This window comes from Equus quagga, chromosome 5, assembly GCF_021613505.1.
Source record: "Equus quagga isolate Etosha38 chromosome 5, UCLA_HA_Equagga_1.0, whole genome shotgun sequence".
Classification (NCBI taxonomy): Eukaryota; Metazoa; Chordata; class Mammalia; order Perissodactyla; family Equidae; genus Equus; species Equus quagga.
This window is the reverse complement of record NC_060271.1, coordinates 107,725,188-107,749,159: the sequence shown is the minus strand read 5'-3', so window position 1 is coordinate 107,749,159 and position 23,972 is coordinate 107,725,188. Positions and strand designations below refer to the sequence as shown.

The 23,972-nt window shown below is 34.9% G+C and overlaps 1 protein-coding gene across 2 annotated transcripts in view; it reads right to left on the bottom strand.

The window, feature by feature from the left end:
* Positions 1 to 1,942: 1,942 nt before the first annotated feature.
* Positions 1,943 to 23,972, bottom strand: part of ATL2 (atlastin GTPase 2) — a 64,314-nt gene continuing 42,284 nt past the window's right edge. For both annotated transcript variants that reach the window (XM_046660988.1, XM_046660989.1), the window contains exons 3-13: positions 19,259 to 19,393; positions 18,883 to 18,987; positions 14,675 to 14,725; positions 14,318 to 14,374; positions 12,772 to 12,864; positions 10,001 to 10,139; positions 9,069 to 9,196; positions 7,920 to 7,976; positions 6,932 to 7,003; positions 5,883 to 6,314; positions 1,943 to 3,758 (exon numbers count right to left, since the gene is read on the bottom strand). In XM_046660988.1, the coding sequence (XP_046516944.1) occupies positions 3,639 to 3,758; positions 5,883 to 6,314; positions 6,932 to 7,003; positions 7,920 to 7,976; positions 9,069 to 9,196; positions 10,001 to 10,139; positions 12,772 to 12,864; positions 14,318 to 14,374; positions 14,675 to 14,725; positions 18,883 to 18,987; positions 19,259 to 19,393 (1,389 nt within the window). In that variant the 3' untranslated portion in view covers positions 1,943 to 3,638. The remainder of the gene's footprint in view (positions 3,759 to 5,882; positions 6,315 to 6,931; positions 7,004 to 7,919; positions 7,977 to 9,068; positions 9,197 to 10,000; positions 10,140 to 12,771; positions 12,865 to 14,317; positions 14,375 to 14,674; positions 14,726 to 18,882; positions 18,988 to 19,258; positions 19,394 to 23,972) is intronic.

Here is a 23,972-nt window from a genome sequence, read left to right as displayed (position 1 = left end):
TACGAGCACTGCTGTAGAAGGTGTAAATTGGTACCAGACTTTTAGAGGACAGTGATTCTCCTTCTAGTTTATCCTATCTCCTGGCTATTACCAGAGATGTGCACAGTGATGTAGGCGCAAGGTTCTCCACTGCTGTATTAACACACCAAAAATGGAAAGTCAAATATGCAACAATATGGAACTAAATTATAACAAAATAAAATGCAGTCATTAAAAAAATTAGAATATGACGTACTGTCATGAAAAAAGGCTCATGATGCATTAAGTAAAGGCAGGTTAAAAAACATTATATATAGCAAGGTACCAAACTCAAATATATACTTACTTTTATACACTAACACAGATAAGAGACTAGAAGGGGAAGAAAAAGATAGCATTTATCTTCGACAAATTCAAAGTATCAAAGGTGACTTTTTATACTTTTAAAATTTCTTGCACACATTCTATATTGAAGGAAAAAAGATTTCTTTGCTCGTTTCGGGGAATTGCTTATTTTAAAGAAAGGGGTTTATAATACAGTCCCAATTCCCACTGTTACAAGTAGAATTTGGTTTGTCTGACCCAATCAGTTACTGGTGACAGGAGCATGACATGGGCTTTGAAGTGCAGTATTAAGAAAAATACCCCAAACTTGGAAATAAAGCAAAAGCCGCTACAGAATGTCCTTTCAAAGTCATACTGGGGCACTGTTTAACATGCCTGCCAAGGACATTTCTTAATCTAGGGCGGTGGTTCTCAAAGTGTCATCCAAGGACACTTGGGGGTTCGCAAGACACTTCTGGAATCCTGTAAGGTCCTCTCTTTCCAACTACATAACTGTGTCAGGCCAGATTTTCTTCATATATTTCAACCAAAACAACATACTGCAACATATGAAGGCAGAAGCTGATGAGAATCCAGCCGTCTTCTGATAAGCCAATTAAGCGTTCAGTTTGCAAAAGTGTAAATCAATACCTTTCCTCAAAGTATTTATATCTGAAATTATTTTTCATAAAAATATTAACATATAATGGGCTTATTTTTAAATTAATATTTAAACATTTTGTTTTAACTTCTAATAAGGTAAATACTGATAGACCACTTAGGGTCCTCAGTTTTTAAGAGTATAAAGGGGACCTGAGACCAAAAGTCTGACATGCACTGATCTAGATATGTCCAACTTTGCTATTTACTATGGAGGACTCAGATAACTCCTCAAAACACCCTTCCTGGTGGACAGCATAACTCCTGTTCCTCTAATTCGGCGGCCCAGGGTTTCGCTGGTTCGAATCCTGGGTGTGGACATGGCACTGCTCATTAGGCCATGATGAGGCGGCATCCCACATGCCACAACTAGATGGACCCACAACTAAAATATACACCTATGTACTGGGGGGATTTGGGGAGAAAAAGCAGGAAAAAAAAACTAAAGCAAGCCCAGCTCAGAGTTCTCTGAAAAAATAACCCTCAAAAGTTAAATACTGCTATTCAATTCTACAAATAGAATGTGTTCAGTGAAGCAAGGATGAATAGCTATCTTCATGAAATATACAGCACACTCAATAGAAGGGTCACAAATGATTGTCCCTTACACAAAAGCAAATTGTGTCTTAATTAGTAAGATAACTCATTCATCATTAAGTCTGTCTTTAAAAAAAACCTACCTTCTACTATAGATTTCAAAAGATCTATACCACAGAAAATATGTCAACACCAAAGTTATTTCAGTCAACAGTTTTGAGTTTGTCTTTAATCCCTTTTATTGCTTCTTGCTTAACAATGTTCAGTCTTCCTGCTGAAACCAAAATGCTTTCTTGGGATCTTTTATAGAATTATATATTCTTTGGGGAAAACTCACACTTTCTAACAAGAAATACTAGGAAATCCAATGGTCTACATTTCACAACTCTTTACTTAAAAACAAAAAATAAGCTATGTGTCTTTAATTTCAGAAGAACTACTATTTTACAACAAACGTTTTATTTTTTCATTCATAAAAACAGTCCACAGCATTCATGAAACAAGATGGAGAAGAAACAGAGACATTTTTCAGGTGGATTCTTTAGTTTGAGAACAGATGAGCTGGTAACAATTTAACACAGATGGAAACAAACACAATCCATATAAAAACAGGATTTGAAAGATGGAGGGGAGGAGATATATCAACCAAAGTAAATTTAGAGCTTTCAGACATGCAACTCAACATCTGAATTTTCTTCACTCAAAAACTAACCTAGGTGCTTTAATAGGTGTTCATAAAGAAAGCTACAAAAGTATTGCAAAAATGTTAGCTTTACATATACCACAAAAAAGAGAGAGAGAGAGAGAGAAAAGAAATTAATAAATCCCCAGCTATGCCTACGATGATCACGAGTTTTCCCTAAAAGAGACAGGCACAGAAAAATAACCTTTTGCCAGCTTAGCTTCAAGGTACAAGAGCTTAGAGTCCTCACTTGCGTGTTTCCTGCTCATGCTCTTCTCGGTATAAAGAAATATGGTTTATGCAATGGAATACATACTTGAATTCCTTAAAAAAGAATCACAAGTTTCATTTTATATATACAACAAATTTTTAATTATGTACTGAAAATAAATTACAGGAAATAACTTTAAAATGCAACAGAAGACAAAGTCACGATAAACATTCCCATTGAATTCCCTTGGGGGGTGAGATTGCAGTGCTCAAGGAAGATAAATATCACAAATATATCAAAAACTTCAAATTGTCTATGCATTCACACACTGACATGAGCCACAAACATTCCTTCACAGGGACTGTACTTATTAGCCTACCACAGAACCAGATTTTGCCATAAACTACAAAACTTTTAATACAAAATTGTATTTATATATTTATAATTCATATACATGCCCTATCTGTGATTTTAGAAAATAAAAGCTACACACTGTACAGACACTCTTAACTCATAGCTGTAGGCAACATTTTTGGATGGAATTTCTCCCCCAATAAAATTAATGGCATATTTTATGTACATGAAGGCTAAACTGCATAAAAACAGCTCAGTTTCCCAGATATGCATCTCCTTTTAGGGCAGATTTATAAATTTAAAAAGGCAAGACAAATGTACACCTCAGAATCACTTTCTTAGCTACGAGAGTTGTCATGTAATTTCTGTGAAGTTTCTGATACATGCATTTATGTAATACTGGTATTGAAGGCAGTAAAGCAATATATACTTTTAATGTAGTGGCTCAATAAAGGCTTCATTGTCATTTCAATCTGATTCTTGATACAGTGATTCATTAACTTCTCTAAAAATTAAAATTTCAATGGGACACTATGTTGAAGAGACTCTAAATACATTTCTTAAAATATTTCCCTGAAATATCCTTTTACATAAGACAAATTTCACTAACATTAGATTAAGTAAAAACGAAAAAGAAGAATTAAACATGGCACAACTGTGCATGATAAACTAATGCTCCTCAGCCAATCTCCATGTCTTAGGAGCCATGAACAGAATGCTTAAAACCAACGAACAATTTTCACACTCTGTGGCAGCCATCTGTGAAGCCAGTTATACTAAACTACTTCTACAGTTGATTGTAAACTTTGGTTTATTTTTTCTTTATTTGAGTTCTCATTGTACAGCAAGCATGAAAAAAAGGGAGAGTGGAGTCCATGAGGAGATGAACTGTCAGTCTGTCTTTAATCTGGCATGATGAGACACCTGGTCAGTCAGGCCTGCTTTGATAGAGTTTGTTACAGACTGCCTTATGTTTTCCTCCATCAAATTATCACCCAGGGGCTTCAATACCTGTGATATGAGAAATGTGCAAAACAAATAAAAACATGAGGTAAAAAAAGAGTTACATATAAAAATAGATATAAAAATTCAATTCAAAGCAATGAAGAAAATAACCAGGAATGTGGGAAACAAAAAGATGCTTCTCCCAAAAAAAGTTATGATCCTACAAATAATGCAGTTAGACATTTTATAATGCAACAAAAATTACTTTCCTCCTACTCAAACCATTTACAATTCCTATGAGATGGATGTGCAATTCCATACCCTATATGCAGCATCAAATCTGGTATGTATACAGCATTTATGCAGACCGGCCCAGACGGTCCTGCTTATTGTCCTACATGTATAAGTGTGAACACTTCAGATAGAGAAAAAAGTTAAAAATACTGTCTAATTTTTCTTCTTGTTATTGTTGGATGACAGTCTCTGTCGCTGTGCTGATGAAAGAGCACGATGAACCATTCGACGTCTAGTAACTTCAAACAGTTTGGAAAACACCTAAAACATGGAGTGATTCGTTAGGAGAATGACTCAGAGTGCCTTGAAGTTAAAGCGTTTAAGACTACAAGAATTTGAGACTTTGTAGGTTTCTCACCTTCCTGGGACTCCTCTGAAGCAAAAAAAAGAGAAATGCAAGACAATTTAGACAATGTTGATGCAGCACAGATCTTCCCTCACTACTGATCACCTTACCTCAACATGCTGAAAATAATTTTACATACTTTAGACTTTTCGATTTAATTGTTTTGTAATAATGGTACCTCTAAAATCCTAGAATCAGTGTATACAGGAGATGACTGATTTTCAAAAGACATTGTACAACTATTGAAATTCATGTTGTAGAAGATTAGTAATGGTCCAAAAGTTTATTCTTAAAAAGTGAGGTGGTACCAACTTTTAATCAATCCATCTTCTACTAGAAGATACCAAAGGCATATGAACAGTGAGATTTTTTAAGAGATAAAAATTTAACAAATATCCAAACAGAAGCTTCCAAATCAGATCTGAATAAATAGAGCATTTGTTTAAAAAATAAATACAAGCTCCAAATTAATATAGTGGGTCACTTTATAAAATAATAAGGACATTATTACAAGAAAAGTCAATATCCAATCAACTTTCTTCAAAAAATGCTTTACTTCTTCAGTCTTTGAATTTAAAGCCCAAACCAACACGGACCTACATATCCTAGCATCTTCAAATAAGCCCAATACTTCATCAGCCCAGAAAGGCTATCTGAAAATGCCTATTATACTGTCCATCAGTAATTACTGTAGCTCTCATTCTGGTTCTTGACATGATGCTCAAGTACTTCCCGACAATCATTTTAATGACAACATTCTTAAATGGGTATTTTCCGAACACAGGCAATTCCAGCACACAGTTGGCTGATACACAACATGGCTTCCCTTAGAAGATACTTGTCAGGCCCGACTTTGAATTCTGGTCTGACGTAACATTATGGTTTGGATTCTGGGTGAGGTAAATGATTATGATTAAGAGAAGCTGGTTCTGTTTGTGGAACTTTGCTTTGTTCATTAGTGTTTCCATAGCACAGAGGTCAAACACAGTTTCTTTGGTATAAGAAATAGCTATAGGATTGTTCCTTGTAGTACATCAGTAAATAGCCACTATCTTCATGGAAGGCAACGTAGACCTGAACACAATTCAATATTTTTCCTGGAATATAAGCATGCATTGCTTCTTGCCAATATTAGTAAGAAACTTCTTTTGCTTTCCTAAAGCACTGCACTTCCGAACTTATTTTCCTTACCTTTGTGTAACTCTTTCATTGATTATATTTTCTTTTCTCTCAAAGAAAAAAATCTTCAGAGATTCTGGCCCTGCCCACTGTCTGGTATAATCATGCTTACGACTAAGACTCTATCCAAAGGATATTACAGATTTAAGCCAACTAAAGTACACTATAATCATGACTTTAAAGAAAAAAAGAACTCTTCAGTTCATACTTTAAATAAAGATTATACATCCAAACAACACAGAAAACATCCTTTTGATATTCCTCATATAAAGGGAAAGCAGGTATGCAAATATAGGGGGGCTGGGGGAACAGGGATGATAGGGAGGAGATTAGTCATTGAAAAAACAAAAAATAGAAAGATAGATACCAACCTGTTCCCATAGTGTTTCAGCAATCTGATCAATCATTGTTCCAATTTCTCTGAACTCCCCAGAGTATTTAACATACGCCCAAGTACAAAGAGACGTCAGTGCTAACCCCATGACAAGGTTACACAAGACGGCTATAGAGTTTAGGCCAATAAAGCCAGTCAGTCCTGAGATTATATACATAGCAAACATAACTGCAAACAGTGTGGCAGGGGTGCGAGCAGCATAGAAGATGTTTTTGCCATCATTGTGCTTTATAAAATTTGCATAGGTTTCTTCAATTTCAGCCTCAAGCTGGTCCTGATAACGACGGCAGAATTCATCTCCACCCATTTTTTTTACTGAACGGAACTGTTTAATCGCCACTTCCTTGAGATCCAGGTGTTTTCGCTCCAGATCTGAGGGTGCAATGTAAGGCTTGTCCCCGCCACATACCTGTAGAGGCAGGATTACAGCAGGACAGATTACATGCTAGAAGTAAGTCACACTTGAAAGAAGTTCCTTGCTCATAGCTTTCAGTCTCAAAAAGTCAAACCACCTCACACAATCATAACCTACTTATTTCTTATATGTTTAACTGACTCAGGCAAAATAAATTTTTCAAACATGACTAATACCAATGAAGACAAAAAATATTTTACTGCAATCTGTACCTGACCTCACTTGACCTACCATAAGGGTACAAAAGACTGCTGGCAAGAGAGTGGGTAACAGATACACATAAAAAAGGTACTTTAATGTTCAATCTAGCAAGCTTGGCATAGAAATTGCTACTGGCCTTAAGCTAATGTTACTTACATCAGAAGCTACTAATAACAGCACTCTGAATCATATGTCAGAAAATATTTCAGTACAGTTTATGTAATAACTTACCACCTGTATCTTTAACTATGTGAATTATTTTCTTAGTTTATTTCTAGCAGAGACAATAAAGGGGAATTAGGGAATGACGTAACATGACAATGCATAAGGAGCACAAATAAGTTCAATTATTTTAAATATAAAAATCTTCTCTCTCATTCTAGTGTCAAATTTAAATTTCAGTTACAGACCTGTTCCATACTTTTGCAATAGATCTCTCTTGCTCCTGCTACTGCAGCAAGATTATTAGCTTCAGCTGTTGCCTAAAAAGTAAAATAAAATGTGCCAATTTTATGCAAAAAATACCTGATGACTCTGTAAATTCTGATTAACACAGTAAGTTATGTACAATGAACAAGTCTGAAAATGAACCAGAGAAAATATTATCAACTTTCAGTTTTCCTTTCTAATGGAAGGAAACACCAGTATAAAGGATATAGTAATTGCTTCTAATAGGATTCCCTGCCTAATGTTGTTTTGCTTAGGTTTGTTAAAATGGGTTTGTAGAAAACACCACATATTTTCAGGAAATTACAGAGAATTAAATAGATACACCCTAAAATGTATCAAATCTCCAGACGTAAAGAATCAAGAATTACACATATGGTTCTCTTTCTTAAATACACAGAACTGCTTACTGCATGAGTTTCATGAGAAAACACTGTTTAATCCACTATCAGACTGAGAAACTGCCCAAAGGAGCAAATCTTAAACAATACGAACTAGGTTAAATAACATTGTCCCAAAAGAACACTTACTAAAAAAAAAGAAAAAAGAAAAACCTAAATTCACTAGTAGAAGCTCTAAACCATTAATACCAAGAGAAAAATAAGCCTTATTTCAACCAACATTCATTGTCAGACTCAGAAGAAGCTTGGTTCAGAGAGGGCCATATTAAGCTATCTTCTGCAACAGAAATTTTCCTACGCTTTTCAAGCAACTGAAAAGAAGGTACTAAGGATTCATTTCTGGTGGCCTATGTGTGTGCAAGGTCTGCTATCTGTAGTTAGAAAAAAAATGATATAAATATAAAAACTTCAGGACCCATGACATATATTGCCTTAAACATGTAAAATTTATTTGCACGTAAAGAAGCACCACTCCATTTCCAGCACGTATCGCTAAAGCAAAGATTTTTTTCTCCTTCATAAATAAATATGGGTACAATGCACACACTACCTGAAGCATGGACTTTGGATGTGGAAGTTCTTCTCCTTGATAAATTTTAATGTAAGCCTAAAAATACAAAGACTCATTATATAGGTAGCTTATGCAATTTGGCTCTACATATCCAAAGAAAGAAAAATCATTAAATATAACGATTCACGCTATTAAAAGGAAAGTCTAGGTTTTAAGTCATATACTCTCAGTTCAACTAAGTTAACCTTATTCTCAACATTATTAAATGTGTATGTTGCTAAATAATACCCTAGAGAAATGTTTCTAAATATAATTCCATCTTCCATAAAAGTTGTATCTCATATTTAAAAGTTATATATAAAATGCCATCCACTTTATGAAAAGAAATCCATTAATTCCCCCCTGCCAATGTTTCAAATAAATGTTAGAAAACATTTTAACTCAGTATTTTACTTTGACTAGCTGAAATTCAGTTCAAGAAAAAATATCACCTAATTTTCAATTTAAAAGTAAGAAGGAAAGATGGGAATTTTCAGTAAGTCCATATAGGAATCTTTCATCTCAACTTTCTACTGACTCTAAATTAATTTATAACTAAACAAAGGTAGTATGAAAGTTATCAAGTGTCCATTAAATGACAAAAAAATACACTCTTAGTTAAACATATTTTCCCTTCCACATCTCTATAACTACTACGAATAAATACAACCCTCTACAATGGTCTTGCTCTGGCAAGCAAGTGATAAAAACTAGAGAAGAACAGAGGGAAAAAAAATCTATGAATAATTTACTTGAACTCAGAAACTAGTTTTGATACTTTCAGCTCTTATCAAGTCCTCAGAACTGTGAGAGAAGGTTTCTGTGAGAACTCAAGATGCAGAATTACACTCCCAATGTTATCATTCACAAGTGATGGTATTACAATAATATCGTCAATGATTCTTCTCTCCATATCAGAGCCAGAGAAAAAGTAGAATAATTCTGTAAATAAATAAAACTACTGTCTAGAAAATACAAGTTGTCTGCTAGAATCTTAAATATCCTTATATATTGATTCACCCAATTCAAGGCAGAAAAATACATTTTATTTTAAAATAAAGGTAAGAAATTTCTTGTACATACAGATGAGTTCTAAGTCAGCTATATTTCTAACTTAGACAAAATCATTTAATGTAAGAGTTTTCCTACCTTAAAGTATTCTACAAGATCTCTACAAGTGACCTTAGATCCACTTATCTCTTTTTCTACCAAATTTTCAGGGGCAAGAAGTAATGGAACTAGATTTCGAAGCTCTCGTTTAAAATCTTCACCAATATCTAGTGGACATAAAATTAGTCAACGTATTAGTCAAAAAAAAAAAAAAGGTAAAGAAGTCCCCATTGCTAAGAGGTCATAAAATTCTGTTTCATGAAATAAGAATACACTGTACCTACTACCTAAGTAGATTCATTTTAAAAAACTCATCCAAACACGTCATATCCCCTAGGGAAAAACACAATCCACCCCCCACTCTACTAGTCCATTTCCCTCATCCCCCAATGACTCTTTCAGTTAAAATAATAAATAAAACAAATTGTGAAGTACCAAAATAAATTCCACATTAAGTATTAACTAAACTATCCCTTTCAAAAGGCAAACAATTCATGAAATTGTATTAAATTTTAATACTAGATTTTGTTTTTCCAGCCATACTATAAAAGTTTCATCAATCCGCAAGCCTTTTGCCATCATGCTCAAAATAATTCTACAACATACAAAAAAATTATACTATCACCCCTGAAACAGAGAAACTTAAATTTGATTACATCAATACAATATATTAGTAAAGCTTTTTAGCAGACTGCCATCAGACGAAAAACTGAAATGTTCCCAGTCTTCAGAATTTTTAGGACAACAGACCTAATACGTTGAGCAACAGACCACATATGTTAATCAACATGCTAGGTGTTTGCAACAAACCAGTGGAAAGCTAGAAAGACCACACAGAGCATTACAATCACATCATTAACAATGCATCAAAATGTCCTCCAGTATAAGACAATTTAAGGAACGATGTATTTAAAAAACCATTCAGCCTCTAAAAAATAAGTTCTGATTTTAGCAAGAATGAGAATTCCCACCTTTCAATCTCCCATCAAAACTAGGATTAGTTGCAACTTTAAGACCAGGATGTGGCAAAAGGAAGCAACCGAGATTTGAGAAACAATTGTGAATATGCTTCCTTACATTCTGTAACTCTTCATGTTGATTTTGTTTTACCTGAGGGCAGAAGGAGACAGGATGAAGGTGCAAACAGGAGAAAAAAAAGTTTTTAAAGAAAACCCACAAATAATCACACGTATGCATACTTAACTCAGATGCTACTCCAGATGGGTGTTTTTTGACAATGTAAAATTTTTTACTAAAAATTCATTTCTGACCACTTTGGTAAAACCCCACTTTGTCTTAAACCAGAAAAGATGTTTTTTCCCATGTTAGCTGCCAAGGATCCGAAAACACACAAATACTAATTAATCATAATATCTGACACCAGAATAACTAGTTGTGGTTGTGATTTACAAACCAGTAAATAAAGAAGTTCCCTTTAAAGTACTTATAATGGCAAAGAAAAAAACAAAGTACTAATTTGCATACAAATAAAAAGGCCAGCCCCTGAGCAAAGTAACAGCTAAGGTGAGAAGCTCCAGTGCAGTCCAAAGAACCTCAGAAATTTGTTAGGATTTCAGCACAAATGATTACTGATGATTTATGCTAGTTACCAGTGTTTTGAGAAAAGAGATTACTATGTACTTTCTGGACAAAAATCTTAAACTTAGATTTTTAATGACTACTTATCCCAATATAACTCATATACTCTCCCCCAAAGACTCTTCTCAAAAGCCATTTGAAAAAAACATGCACCATTTGTAATCAGCAATCAGATTTAGGAAACTACCTAAATCTCCATCAAGAGTAGAATGGAAAAATTGTTATCTAGTTATACGGTGGAATACTGCATAGGAATGAGAATAAATGAACTAAACTACATGCAACAATATGGATTAATCTCAGAAATATACAATTGAGGAAAAGAAGCTAGACACAAAAGAATGCATACTGTACATGATTTCTTTCATTAAAAAGTCCAAAAACAAACAAAGCCTATCAGAGGTCAGGATAGTAGCGGAGGGTATGGGGGGTTAGCGGATGGAGGTGGGTGCTTCTGGGTGCTGGTTACATGGCTTTCTCAATTTGTACAAATTCATCAAGCTGCACACTTATGATTTGAGCACCTTTCTGTATCACTTCAACAAGACATTAAAAAAAACCTTCTTTTCTTTGAAGTACATAATTGAGTTTACTTAGTATGCCTAATGTGCTTTGTGTTAATTTCTTCTAAACAAACCAGAGAAAATTCTGATGACTGAAATTATCTCTGACAGTAGGGTCTGGAAATGACTTTCAAATGATCCAAGAATGAGGAATTGATTTTACTCTCATGTTAGAAATAAGAAAATTATATTGTACCCCAAGTTTTTGAACATGGTTGAGAAACTAAATACATCATCCCACAGGCAAACAAAATTTCACCGACCAAAGAAGAGAATCCTCCTACTTAGGAATAAAGGGACTTTTACGTATCTTTTGTGTATATAAGTAGATGGCTAGTATCTGACCTGAGGGTTTCCCAAACACTTCTGTGGGAGGGTCCCTTTAGGAATAAAGGATCATGTTGGTGAAGTACTTTTCCAGGAAAGACTTGGTGTGGCATATTGCATGGGCCAGGAGTCTGGATGTTTGGGTCCTAGCTCCAGTTAATAATTAGTTAAGTAACCAAAGGCAAGAGACTTTTCTGGGTTCCAGTTTCATTACATATATGATATATATATTTTTATATATATAGTAAATACATTATATTTATATATTAATTATATATTTATATATAATATATAACTAAATATATTACATATATATGTATATAGATATATATATTAAGTATATATATATATATAAAAGGAAGGCTGAACTAGATGATGTTTAAGATCCCTTTTCCAGCTCTACATGCTGTCACTGTGAGATAATAGCCAGCTCTGGTGGTCTGGTGGTTAAGATTGGGCTCTCTCACCAGTGAAGCCTAGGTTCATTTCCTGGTCAGGGAACCATACCACCCATCTATTGGTTGTCATACTGTGGTGGCTGCATGTCACTGTGATGCTGACAGCTATGCTACGAGTATTTCAAATACTAGCAGGGTGTATCAGCATGGTGGACAGATTTCAGCAGAGCTTTCACACTAAGACAGACTAGGAAGAAAGACCTGTCCACCCATTTCCAAAGAAGGTGCCCTGAAAACTCTACGAACAGCAGCAGCGCATAGTCTGATACAGCACCAGAAAGTGAAAGGATGGCATGAAAAGACTGGGCAGGGTTCTGCTTTGTGTACAGGGTCACTAGGAGTTGGAATTGACTCAATGGCACTAACAACAATTATGAGAGAGTATTCTTTGGAGAGAGGGTCTCACATCATCTGTGTTCAATCCATACACGTATTATCCAGCCTGCCCCAAATGTTCAGAAGCTCAGCTGGGCCAGAAAGAGATAGGCATGCAATCTAAGTAGATCAAAAAGTTAGTCTTCTTCAAACTTTTGTCCTTTGAATATTGATTTACTGAGGGGACAGTTGATTCTAGAGACAAATATTTGTTCCTTAATTTGTATTTGAGGGCACTGCCCTCTGGCAGGGTGTTACCAATTTACTTTCATCCATAAAGGATGGAGTCATCTGGGTAACATGGGATACTCAATTTACTCCACGACATTTGGAGACTGTAGTCTAAGCAGCAGTGCAGGCAGCCCACTCCTTCACCTGGCGTGGTGCTTACGCTTTCCTCTCTAAGAAATAGGAGCTTACCTGCAACCTCTTTTCAAGGAATTGTTTTCCACCTTCCAAACCATATGAATGTTCATAAGGATAACTCCAATCTCGAATTAAAAACATTAATGTCTACAGACAGAAAAAAGTTAGAAATCATTTCTTACAAAATTTTACAAAAAATCACTGCAACAACTGAAGCCTCCCTTACTCCCCTAAACAATCTTTATCAAAAGTTATAGTAACCAAATGGTTAATACTGCTCATAATTACATCAAGAGCCTACCTAAACCACCAACACTCCCAGACCCTATACCCAGCAACTGCCTTCAATTGAGAACCTCACTGCGTATAAAGAGTCACGACAGGCAGTAACACAGTATTTTAAAAAACGAACAAAAGGCATATCAGGGCATATAGATGATAATTTTAAGTCAAGGTTATATAACAAGAAGATCAACTAACCTAATTCTAGACCAACTAATTCTTTTCACAGAATTTTTTATTTGTATATGCTTAGGTTTCTCAACCTCAGCATTGTTAACATCTGGGGCCAGGTAATCCTTAGTGGTATGTGACTGTCCTGTGCATTGCAGGATGTTGAACAGCATTTCTCGCCTTTATGCACTAGATGTCAACAGCATTAATCTCCCCTGCAAAAATGTGACAACCAAAAATGTCTCCACACATTGGCAAATGTCCCCTAGGTGGAAAAAATGCCCCAGTTCAGAAAAACTGATGTACACCAAGTAGAGTACATTTCATTCATATACACAAAATGAAGCCATAACCTGCCCAAATATTTCATAAAAGTGATCACTCGAGCCAGACAAGACTGAGGCAGAATCAATGTAAACCCACTGACACTGAGAATAACCAGCAATGCCGTCACACTGGAAGGATTCCATACACTGACAAGCAAACAGGGTGGAGTCATTCTCACCTACTATAACACAACTGACGAAACTGTACTAATGTCAACTTATAAATTACACTTACTTCAAAAAAGAAACTATCTGAAATTGATAGGACTCCACAGAAGCAAGCAGAGCATATGCTTCTCAAATAACTCCACCTGGGTTAATTTCTGACTTAATATTCTGTACCTGGCATTTAAAAGGAAAAAAAAAACCATGGGGATAGAAGGGGTGCAGGAGGGTGAGGGATATAATAAATTCTGGAATTTTTCTATATGAAACCAAAACAAAGAATAACAAGACCAACCTCAACTTGTAAAACACCACGAAAAAGAAACCTACAATATCTTGTGGTATAGAAACACGTTTAAGACATTTTCATGACTGTCTTAAGCTTTGGAATTAAATAACATCTAATTAAGACAAACAATATTAGCCTCTTAATCTAAGTAAAAGTATTAATCAATCTATATTCATTTGTTCTATTTCCTATCCCAACAACCTACTACTGATAAGTTGGTGAAGACTATAAATTAGTTTAAACTCCACTGAATCTGTTGTTAAAAATGAGTTTGCTGTAATATATTCATGTCTTCAGAGTTACGAGATGAGGTGGATTGACAGCTTTTCATAGGTAAATTTTAAAAAATGATAAAATACTTACTTACCTGAAATGGTTTCTGGTAGATTTCTTCCATTGCCAGTCTGCCGTACTCTGTAAATAACTATCAAATCAAGTTATTTAAAATAATGCCCCCAAAGAAACTGAGATATTTGTAAAGCTGTTCTATATATATCAGACCACTAGATATCAGAGCCTTTAAAATCATTTGAAAGCCAAACATTTAATTTCCTAACAGACTGGATATATATTAAATTCTTTTAGTAAAGAAGTCCTACGACAGTTTAAAAAGCATATAATATTCAATCTTCTTACAATATTATAGGCTTCTAGGTGTAAAGTCACAATAAAGTGGGAATTAAATTTTTAATACTTTGGAATACATTCTTCGAGACATACGTACTTGCAAGTGTTGAAGATCATCTTCTTGAATATTCTGAGACAAATTATATACCTGTTAAAACAAAATTTTGTTTTTATTAGTGTTTTATTTTGAATACTCAGCTGTGTAATAACTTTACTTGTGGAAATGAAGGCTATTTTATACCTCAGCACAAATGAAATCACTTAGCCACTATCTTATCTAGTGGCATATGGAAAGGAGTTTCTCTTTTTTCCTAACAGTCAGGATAAAACATTAAGGCAGAAGCAGTGGTGGTGAACCATGCAAAAATCATGAGTATATGCATATGGGGCCTAGAAAGTAGAAGACATAAAAAAAAAAGTGTATCATGTGGTTTCTTTTTCTCCTTCTCAAAGTTTCTTTAATGTTATGATCTCTTTTTTAAAAAAAGGTGAAGATTGTTTCCACAATTATTTTTCTAAGTCAAGGAATGTGAGGGGCATAGTTCTACAAAGATAAATTACTCCCTGGCACAATCATAATACCATAAATCATAATATTTGCTTATGGTTATTTGGCAGACACCTCTAATACCATCGACCCTAATATGGTTCTCTTTTTACTTAAATAAACTTATCAGTATAAACAACTTAACATGAAAATTTTATAAGCCTGTAGTAGTTAAAAAAAATAACAGTAGGTGGCACTCATGCCCTATCAAGAATTTTTTAGGCAGCTTTTGAATGCACTTAGACCAGAGCTGATAATGGAAGATCTAAGTACTCTCAAAGAAGGGAACTGGGAGAAAAGACTCACTAGGTCCAGTCCTTCTGAGTCAGGTCTTTAAAAGGTGACCTAGGCCACCACAGGAGAAAAGTAGGTATCCACAGATGTCACCTCTGTGACAAAGGTTATAAGAAATAACTTTTGTCTAAGAAGATAGGATTACACCAATATACTACAAAGCTACAGTAATCAAAACAGCATGGGACTGGCAGAAAAACAGACAGACAAATCAACAGAACAGACTGAAAGCCCAGAAATAAAACCACACATCTATGGACAGCTAATCTTTGATAAAGGAGCCAAGACCATACAGTGTAGAAAGGAAAGTCTCTTCAATAAGTGATGTTGGGAAAACTGGACAGTCATGTGCAAAAGAATGAAAGTAGACCATTATCTTACACCATACACAAAAATTAACTCAAAATGGATTAAAGATGAATCTAAGATTTGAAACCATAAAACTCCTAGAAGAAAACACAGATAGTATACTCTTTGACATTGGTCTTAGCAGTATCTTTTCAAACACCATGTCTACTAAGGCAACGGAAACAAAAGAGGCAACATTAGACTAAAAAGCTTCTGCAAGGCAAAGGAAACTACGAACAAAATGAAAAGAAAATCCACCAACTGGGAGAAAATATTTGCCAATCATATATCTGACAAGGGGTTAATAACCAAAACATATAAAGAACTCATACAATTCAACAACTAGAAAACAAACAATCCAATCAAAAAATGGGCAGAGGATATGAATAGACATTTTTTTCCAAAGAAGATATAAAGATGGCCAACAGGCATATGAAAAGATGTTCAACATCACTAATTATTAGAGAAATGCAAATCAAAACTACAATGAAATTTTACTTTACAACTGTCAGAAAGGCTATAATTAATAAGACAAAAAATAACAAACGTTGGAGAGGATGTGGAGAAAAGGGAACTCTCACACACTGCTGGTGGGAATGCAAACTGGTGCACACACTATTGAAAATAGTATGGAGATTTCTCAAAAAATTAAAAGTATAAATACCATATGATCCAGCTATCCCACTACTGGGTATTTACCCAAAGAACATGAAATCAACAATTCACAGAGATTGATGCATCCCTATGTTCATCACAGTATTCACAATAGCCAAGATGTGGAAGCAAGTGCCCATCAATGGCTAAATGGATAAGATGATGTGGTATATATATACTACTCAGCCATAAAAAAAGACAAAATCGTGACATTTGCGACAACATGGATGGACCTTAGGAGTATTATGCTAATAAGCCAGACAGAGAAAGACAAACACCATATGATTTCACCTATATGTAGAACATAAATAAACACACGGATAAGGAGAAAAGATTAGTGGTTATCAGAGCAGAAGGAGTTCCGAGGAAGGCAAAAGGGGTGAAGTGGCATATATGTAAGGTGACAGATAAAAACTAGATGATTGGTGACAAACACAATGCAGTCTATACAGAAACTGATATATAATAATGTACACCTGAAATTTACACAGTGTCATAAGCCAATATGACTTCAATAAAACAATTTTTTAAAAAAACAAAATAAGGTTACTCCAAAGATAGAACAATTTGTTCAAATAGCAAATAAGTAATAATCTAGCTGACAACCACTTGGAGGTCAAAAATATAAACAGCCAATATAGGTCAGCAAACCTAAAATTATATTCTCAGCTAATTCCAAAAAGGGAACTTAAAATGACTGAGGTGATTAAACTCTAGATTTAACCTTAGAAACTGAAAGCATGATCAACCTATTCATACCCACATGAGCCTTGGCATTTAGAAAATAGGTCTAGATCCTTTCATTGTCAAGGGCAGGTTGCAAACAGCAAAGACAGAACAGGATTTGTTTATCATAGATCATTAGTACGTATTATACTGCACTGTACTTAACACATGCTCAATAATTATTTGTTGAAAGACTAAATGACAAGAGGATCAATCTGTCATCGATCTATTAGCCAGGCAGCTTATGTAAGGAAGAGGAAAAGCCTAGCCTCAAAGATCAGGAAGAAAGGAATAACAAAAAAATAATTTTAATATTCTTGATTATTGTTTACAGAACACTTTCTTATGTATCATCTCATTCAGATCTCATTTGTGACTGCACACAATTCCTCATGAGATAGGCAAGATGGGTAAAATCCTCGTTTTACAGATAAGAAAGTAGCTTAAGTGGCTGTCCAAAACCAGGCCTCCTATTGCCATAAAGTTGAATAAATAAACAAGAGAACACCAAGGCACAAGTTTTAGGACAGAAAATTCCCTCATTATAATTTAAGGTAAGCCATAGAGCCAGCTAATCTGAAGGGCTATAATGTGATAATATAAATACAAAAATGTGGCTCTGCTTGTCTCAAAAGAATGGCAGTTGTGCCACCTTGCAAGATCAGAGAAAAAGAGGTAGACAAAATGGAAAAGAGAGACTTTGAGGGTCCCCAATACCATCATTTAATTGGTAGTGATAGATATCTCCAGCCCTAAAATAAACAGAAGCCATGCTGAAAAGTACTCCTCATAATAATATGCAAAACTTTTTTCTACTCTCACAGCTGGATACTTCACATTGAGGAAAGAAAGAAATGGGAACTTAAGGGAGACTGGTCAAATGTTCCAGATGTTATCAGAAACCATTACAAAAATTCCAAGACACTGTGACAGTATCACCTATGATCTATTATCGATAAGAAACATTTCTTATCTCAGGAGGAGCACATACTTTTTTTTAACATTTGCGAATATACTTCTTGATACATCTTCACCAGCTGGGCCTAACCACTATACTTCAATAATTCATCTTTCAGCCAGAGAAGTATCAACCATAGATGACAGAAAAGAGATGGCCTAGCTTGAAGAGACTTGAACTTGATAGAACACCAAACACAATTAGGGTATAGGATAAATGAAAAACAAAATGGATTTTATTCCTTTTCAAATGCAACAAGTGGTACAAGTCCTCAGTTTATTATATAACATCACTTAAGTTTCCTAAATTAAATATGAATTAATTCTCATGCCTCTGCCTCCATTAGTTCAAACAATCGAGTACTAGTTGTCCTACAAAGCAAATACAAAATTAAGTTTAATTACTTGGTTTCTTTGGCTGGTTGGTTGGTTTAGCCAAAAAAATAAAGATATACCCTACATCTTACTTTATCTGCAGCTATATGACTGAAATCAAGTAAGGATAACATGCAATATCATCTTTTCCTTAAAAGAAAAAGCAGAGATGCTATGACGAAAAACCAAAGGGACTGGCTATTGGTTTACTGCTGCCTTGGTAACCACTCAAAGTATGAAATTTCACATTGTGACGCAGAACAGCAAGCATGGAAATGTAAACTACTAATAAGAAATGTAAATAACTCTTTCTAATTTTAATCCTTTTTTTCTTCAATCAAAGGCATTTTGAAAAGTTATTAGGATTATCTGAACTGATCATACCACAGCATCTCGTGTCTCACCTGGACAGAGCTAGTCATAGTGCTCAGAGCAAACACTGTTGCACAGTCTTTGATAGTTGACTGGCTATCAAAGGCACCCTGGGTATCCATTAGCAGCACAGCCACCTAGGAATTTAAAAGTTTAAAATACTAAGTAAAATACTCACTAATAGTGACTATAAAAATGAAATATAAAATGATAAATGTCAAAATCAGTAATTAAGCCAAGAAAAGTATTCTAAGTTAAATACCTCACATATTTTGACATAATAATCCATATATGTTAAAGTTATCAGACTTAACAGTTTTGTGTTGTTTTGCTCTTTTATATCAGAAAATAGCTCAAGAAAGAATATGGAAGAAAAAAATAGTAAAAAAAGCATAAACAGAATTTTACTTTTGTTCCATTAGGTCTGTCGATCACAAATACTTCATTCCAGACTTGTATGCCTGTTGTTTCTCTTTCGCAACCACCTCGCCATGTAAAGCCAGTCAATGGTTCATTGTTTCCACCAATCCAACTTTGAGAATCCTGTTAAAGTCAAACATAAATGTAAAATAAAACACAAAAAATTAAGAACTAAAAAAGAATGTAAGAAATCACCGTTCCTTATTTTACAGATGAGGAAGGTAAGTCCAGAGAGATAAAATACACTGTAACATTACACAAGTAGTTACAAAGCAGTCCCAAATCCCGTCTGAGGTGCCTTGTCTTAGAGTGTGATCTCCTCCAAACCTTGTCAGATCTGCTCACATTTTCACTCTCCAGGTTTCTAGATAAGTAGGGTCACATTCACTATTCTCCATTTTGGAGAAATTTCCCATAATTTAAAAAAATCGTAAAATATACATACCAGCTATTTTGACATCTCCTTTACAGATAAGCAAAACTAAGCTTCAGACAGAATGGCTGTCAAAACAGCACTGCTTTCTTAGAATAGCTTATACTAAAATATTTTCATACTGTCTTAATTTTCTCTTTAAAAAATATCAACTTTAAAAATAACTACGACACTTGTCTGGAACCTGATTCAAACAATCCAACTGTAAAAAGCAAACCAAAAAAAAAAGTCTTTTTCGAAATCAAAAGGACATCTGAACCCAGAATGGGTATTATATTAGATGGTGTTAAATTGGGGTAAAGATGATTGTTTGGTATGATAACGGTATTGTGGTTGTGTTAAAAAATAATAATAATAATAGAGTCCTCTGTTAAATACTCAAGTATTTATGATGAAAGGATATGCTGGCATTTGCTTTTAAATATTCCAGCCAAAAAAGAACAAAAAGACAGGGAAGAAAACAAATGAAGCAAGACAAGCACAATATTGCTAGGTACACTGGGGTTCATTATAACACTCTATTTTGGGGTATGTTTAAAATTTTCCATAATAAAATGTTATAACTAAAATCACAGGGCTAAACTGCTAAAATGAAATATTATGAAATAACATAAAAGTTAATATACCACAACACAAGGTAATTTATCTAGAAAATTAAATCTGGAACACAATAAATGAGTAACTTTGACAGATATCAGATCCCTATACTTTAGTATACTTAAAGCCCACATACCCTTTACTCAAAGTACCCAGAGGAAAAATTCCTTTGTTTCAGAAATACTTCTAATAGGCTTGGAGAAATATATATAGTAAAAGACAGACAACAAAGTCCAAACTAAGGGTAGAGAAAACATGTTTAAGGTAGGCTCAATGAGGGATAAAGCAATTTATGAAAAGTAGATATAAGGTGAGAAAAAAGTGTTGTCCCGACCATCATCTAATGTGAAGATCAGCCTTAAACTTCAAACCATCTATAATTACTATTCTTCAACATAACTGCCATTCCCAGTGGGTTACCAGTCCTATGAATTACGAAATTCTCTTGGACTCTCTTCTTCACTTTTCAATCTTCAACTTGAGGACCCTCATCTCTCTGTTGGTCACAAGGCTGCCACAGGACACAACTCCATTCACACTATATACTATGGATTTGTGCTTCAGGAGGCACCCTTTGCAGAGATTACAATTAACAGTACGCCTAGACAATGTGCTCCCTTTTGAGCATGGCTAAGAGATACAGAAGAAATATGATCCTTTATATTATTCCTAGAAACAATACAATAACAGGGACAAGACAGTAAAAATAAATTTTTTAAATTATGGATGACTGAAATCATAGCCTAACATGTTTGTTAACTTTACCCTCTCCAAAAGAAACTTTAAAAAAAAATTAGTCTCATTAAAAAAAAAAATCTACTGATTATATATCATCTCTTCTTAGTTTAGCCTGTAATGGAAACGTTTAAGAAATAGTAAATTGATTAGTCAATAAAATGATGAAAGAAAACATAAATTAGAGAACCTAACTAATCAAAACTAGTAAGTTTTGATATTTTAAAACTTGAAGTTAAGAAGTCTGCTATTTCTCTAACATACTAAATACTGATAACTTTCATAAAACACATTCATTCAACAAGTATTTACAGAACCCTTAACCAGGTGGCAGCCATTGTTCTAGGTTCTGGGCCTACAGCAGTGAACAAGAACAAACGTTCCTGCCCTCAAGGAGCATTCTAGTGAGTTCTAGAAGCAGCCTCACTGATAACAAATACTATTTGCTATCATAAGTTACTAAAAGCAAACCTAAGAACTTAAAAAACAGTAAGCTGCTACCATTTACGACTGTGGGGACCAAAAAAAGCCTTCAAATTCAAAATTCCAAAAACAATCTTATTCCTCCAGTAAAATAAAAAGGAAAAGAGAAGATCTTAAAGAATAAATGTCATTTGCAAAAGGAAATCTGAAAACATCTGAGCTTTAAATGTAGTCAAATACTAGTGAATAAACATAAGCCCTTGCCAAAAAGACTTACCAATATAATATAGTGATCAACAGTGAAGAACTCCTACCTACTCTAAATAATAATAAACACATTCTTATTCTACCACAGGAAAGATAACATTTCCTAGCAACAAAGTGAAACACTAGCTAGGTAAACTTTAAACACAGAGTTGGTGGTCCATCGTATCACAACACGCACAGCTCCCTGTTTGCAGGCCTACTGACTCCAACAACAAGCAGGCTGGAAGAATAAGAGCCCATCCAGAAGCCTTAACAACTCATTACAGCAACAAGGAAAAGAGACGGAAAGGATGAAATTAAAGATCCAAGAAACACTACAATAAAAGAAGAGATCCTTCCTAGCTGCAAGGCATTCCCCACAAAAACACCATAGATGAAAGAAAATCTTAACCTGTATAAAATGAGTGCTTAATTCAGGAGGTAGGTTATTAACACTCAACACCCAAATTACTAGCTAAAATGAGTAGTATACACATTCTGACCAACAAGCATAATTTAGTCTTTTCATTTGAATATGTAAGAATACACTGCAAGTCCTGGAACAAATTAAGAAACATTAGACTCTTAAAACAGTTTAAAAAGAACATCTTAACAACCCCACGTCTGACCCCATCCTCTTGCAGCTGGACAAACAGATGACATTATGACTGACTCAAGTCACAAGCTCAGACAAAGGACAATTCTATCAACTTAGGCACACAGAAGAGAATACTCTTTTTAATAAAATGTTCTGGTTAAAAAGTGTCCTTGACCTTCTAAACATTATGCTAACTGAAATATGCCAGACACAAAATAACAAATATTTTATGATTCTACTTATATGAGGTACCTAGAGTAGTCAAACTCATAGAGACAGAAAGTAGAATCGTGGTTACCAGACACTGGGGAAAGAGGGAGAATGGGGAGTTTAATGGGTACAAAGCTTCAGTTTGGGAAGATGAAAAAGTTCTGGAGATGGGTAGGTAGTGATGATTTCATAGTAATACGAATGTACTTAATGCCACTAAACTGCACACTTAGAAATGGTTAAGGTGGTAAATTTTGTTATGCATTTTTTAACCAGAATTTTTTTAAAAACATGTACTTGACTGCTACCGGAACAGAAAAGGGGAAACACCTCTAGTTATTAAACTGAGGTGTGACATGGAGATCTCACTTTACAGTCTTCCACTGGACTTCCAGTTTCAGCTCTCCCATGTAAAAAGCTAATAAGTCACCACAACTATCTTCACAAGAAGAAAAAAGCTGAACAAACTGAAAATCACTAGACTTTTCTTTCTTCAATCAGAGAATTGAGGTCACAGGGCAAACCATCACCCAGAAAGCTGGAGGGACAGGTGAATATAAACAATCACAGGCTGAGGTCAGTTTACCAGGAGCAGAAACTGCTGGAGCAACTGGGAGGAATGGTCATCTAGACCAACTGCTGGCAACGAGAGTGGACTACCTTGAGAGCTGGGAACTCCTGCAGGCTGTCTTAGCAGGCCCCCACTTTCCTCAGTTCCCTGAGGTTCTTAGGGTAAAGATACGAGAAAACTAGTTTTTATCCATCACCATACACATGTGCTCCTTTACTCCCTTTGCCCTCCTTCAACTCCCTTCTTCTCTGGTAATCATCAATCTGTTTTCCTTATCTATGTGTTTATCTTCCACATATGAGTGAAACACAGAAACTGAAATATAATAATGTACACCGTGTTATAAGCTAATATGACCTCAATAAAATAATTTTTTTAAAAAAGATAGGAGAAAACTTCCCTCAGGACTGTGGCAGGTGGAGGGGAACAGTAACCACTTTTAAATACACTCAGGAGAAAGTAACCACTTTGAATTACACACACCCAGAGCAGTCTCCATAACAAAGGCCTACCCACCAAGGCAAACTACCTTACCAGAGCTTTATCTGACACTAGAAAAGGGCAATTTGCCCACTGGAGATCCCCTAGCCTTTCTGTCTCACATAAGGAGAGAAAAAAAAAAAGCTAAGAAACACTTCTGAAAGTCATAGCCTAGAGACTCAGGCCCACTTAAAAACTGAGATTTATCCATAAAACGATATAACGTTTCCCCTCCCCCACAATTTACCACCACATCAATAGGGCTCCAATATGATGACAGTGGATTACAACTGAGAAAACTGCAAGACACAGATTCTATTTAAGGAGTTCTTAGGGAAACCCAAAGACAATGCAGGAGGAAGAAGAAACAGAAGTCTCCTGGACCTACAGCTACAAAAAGCATTAAACA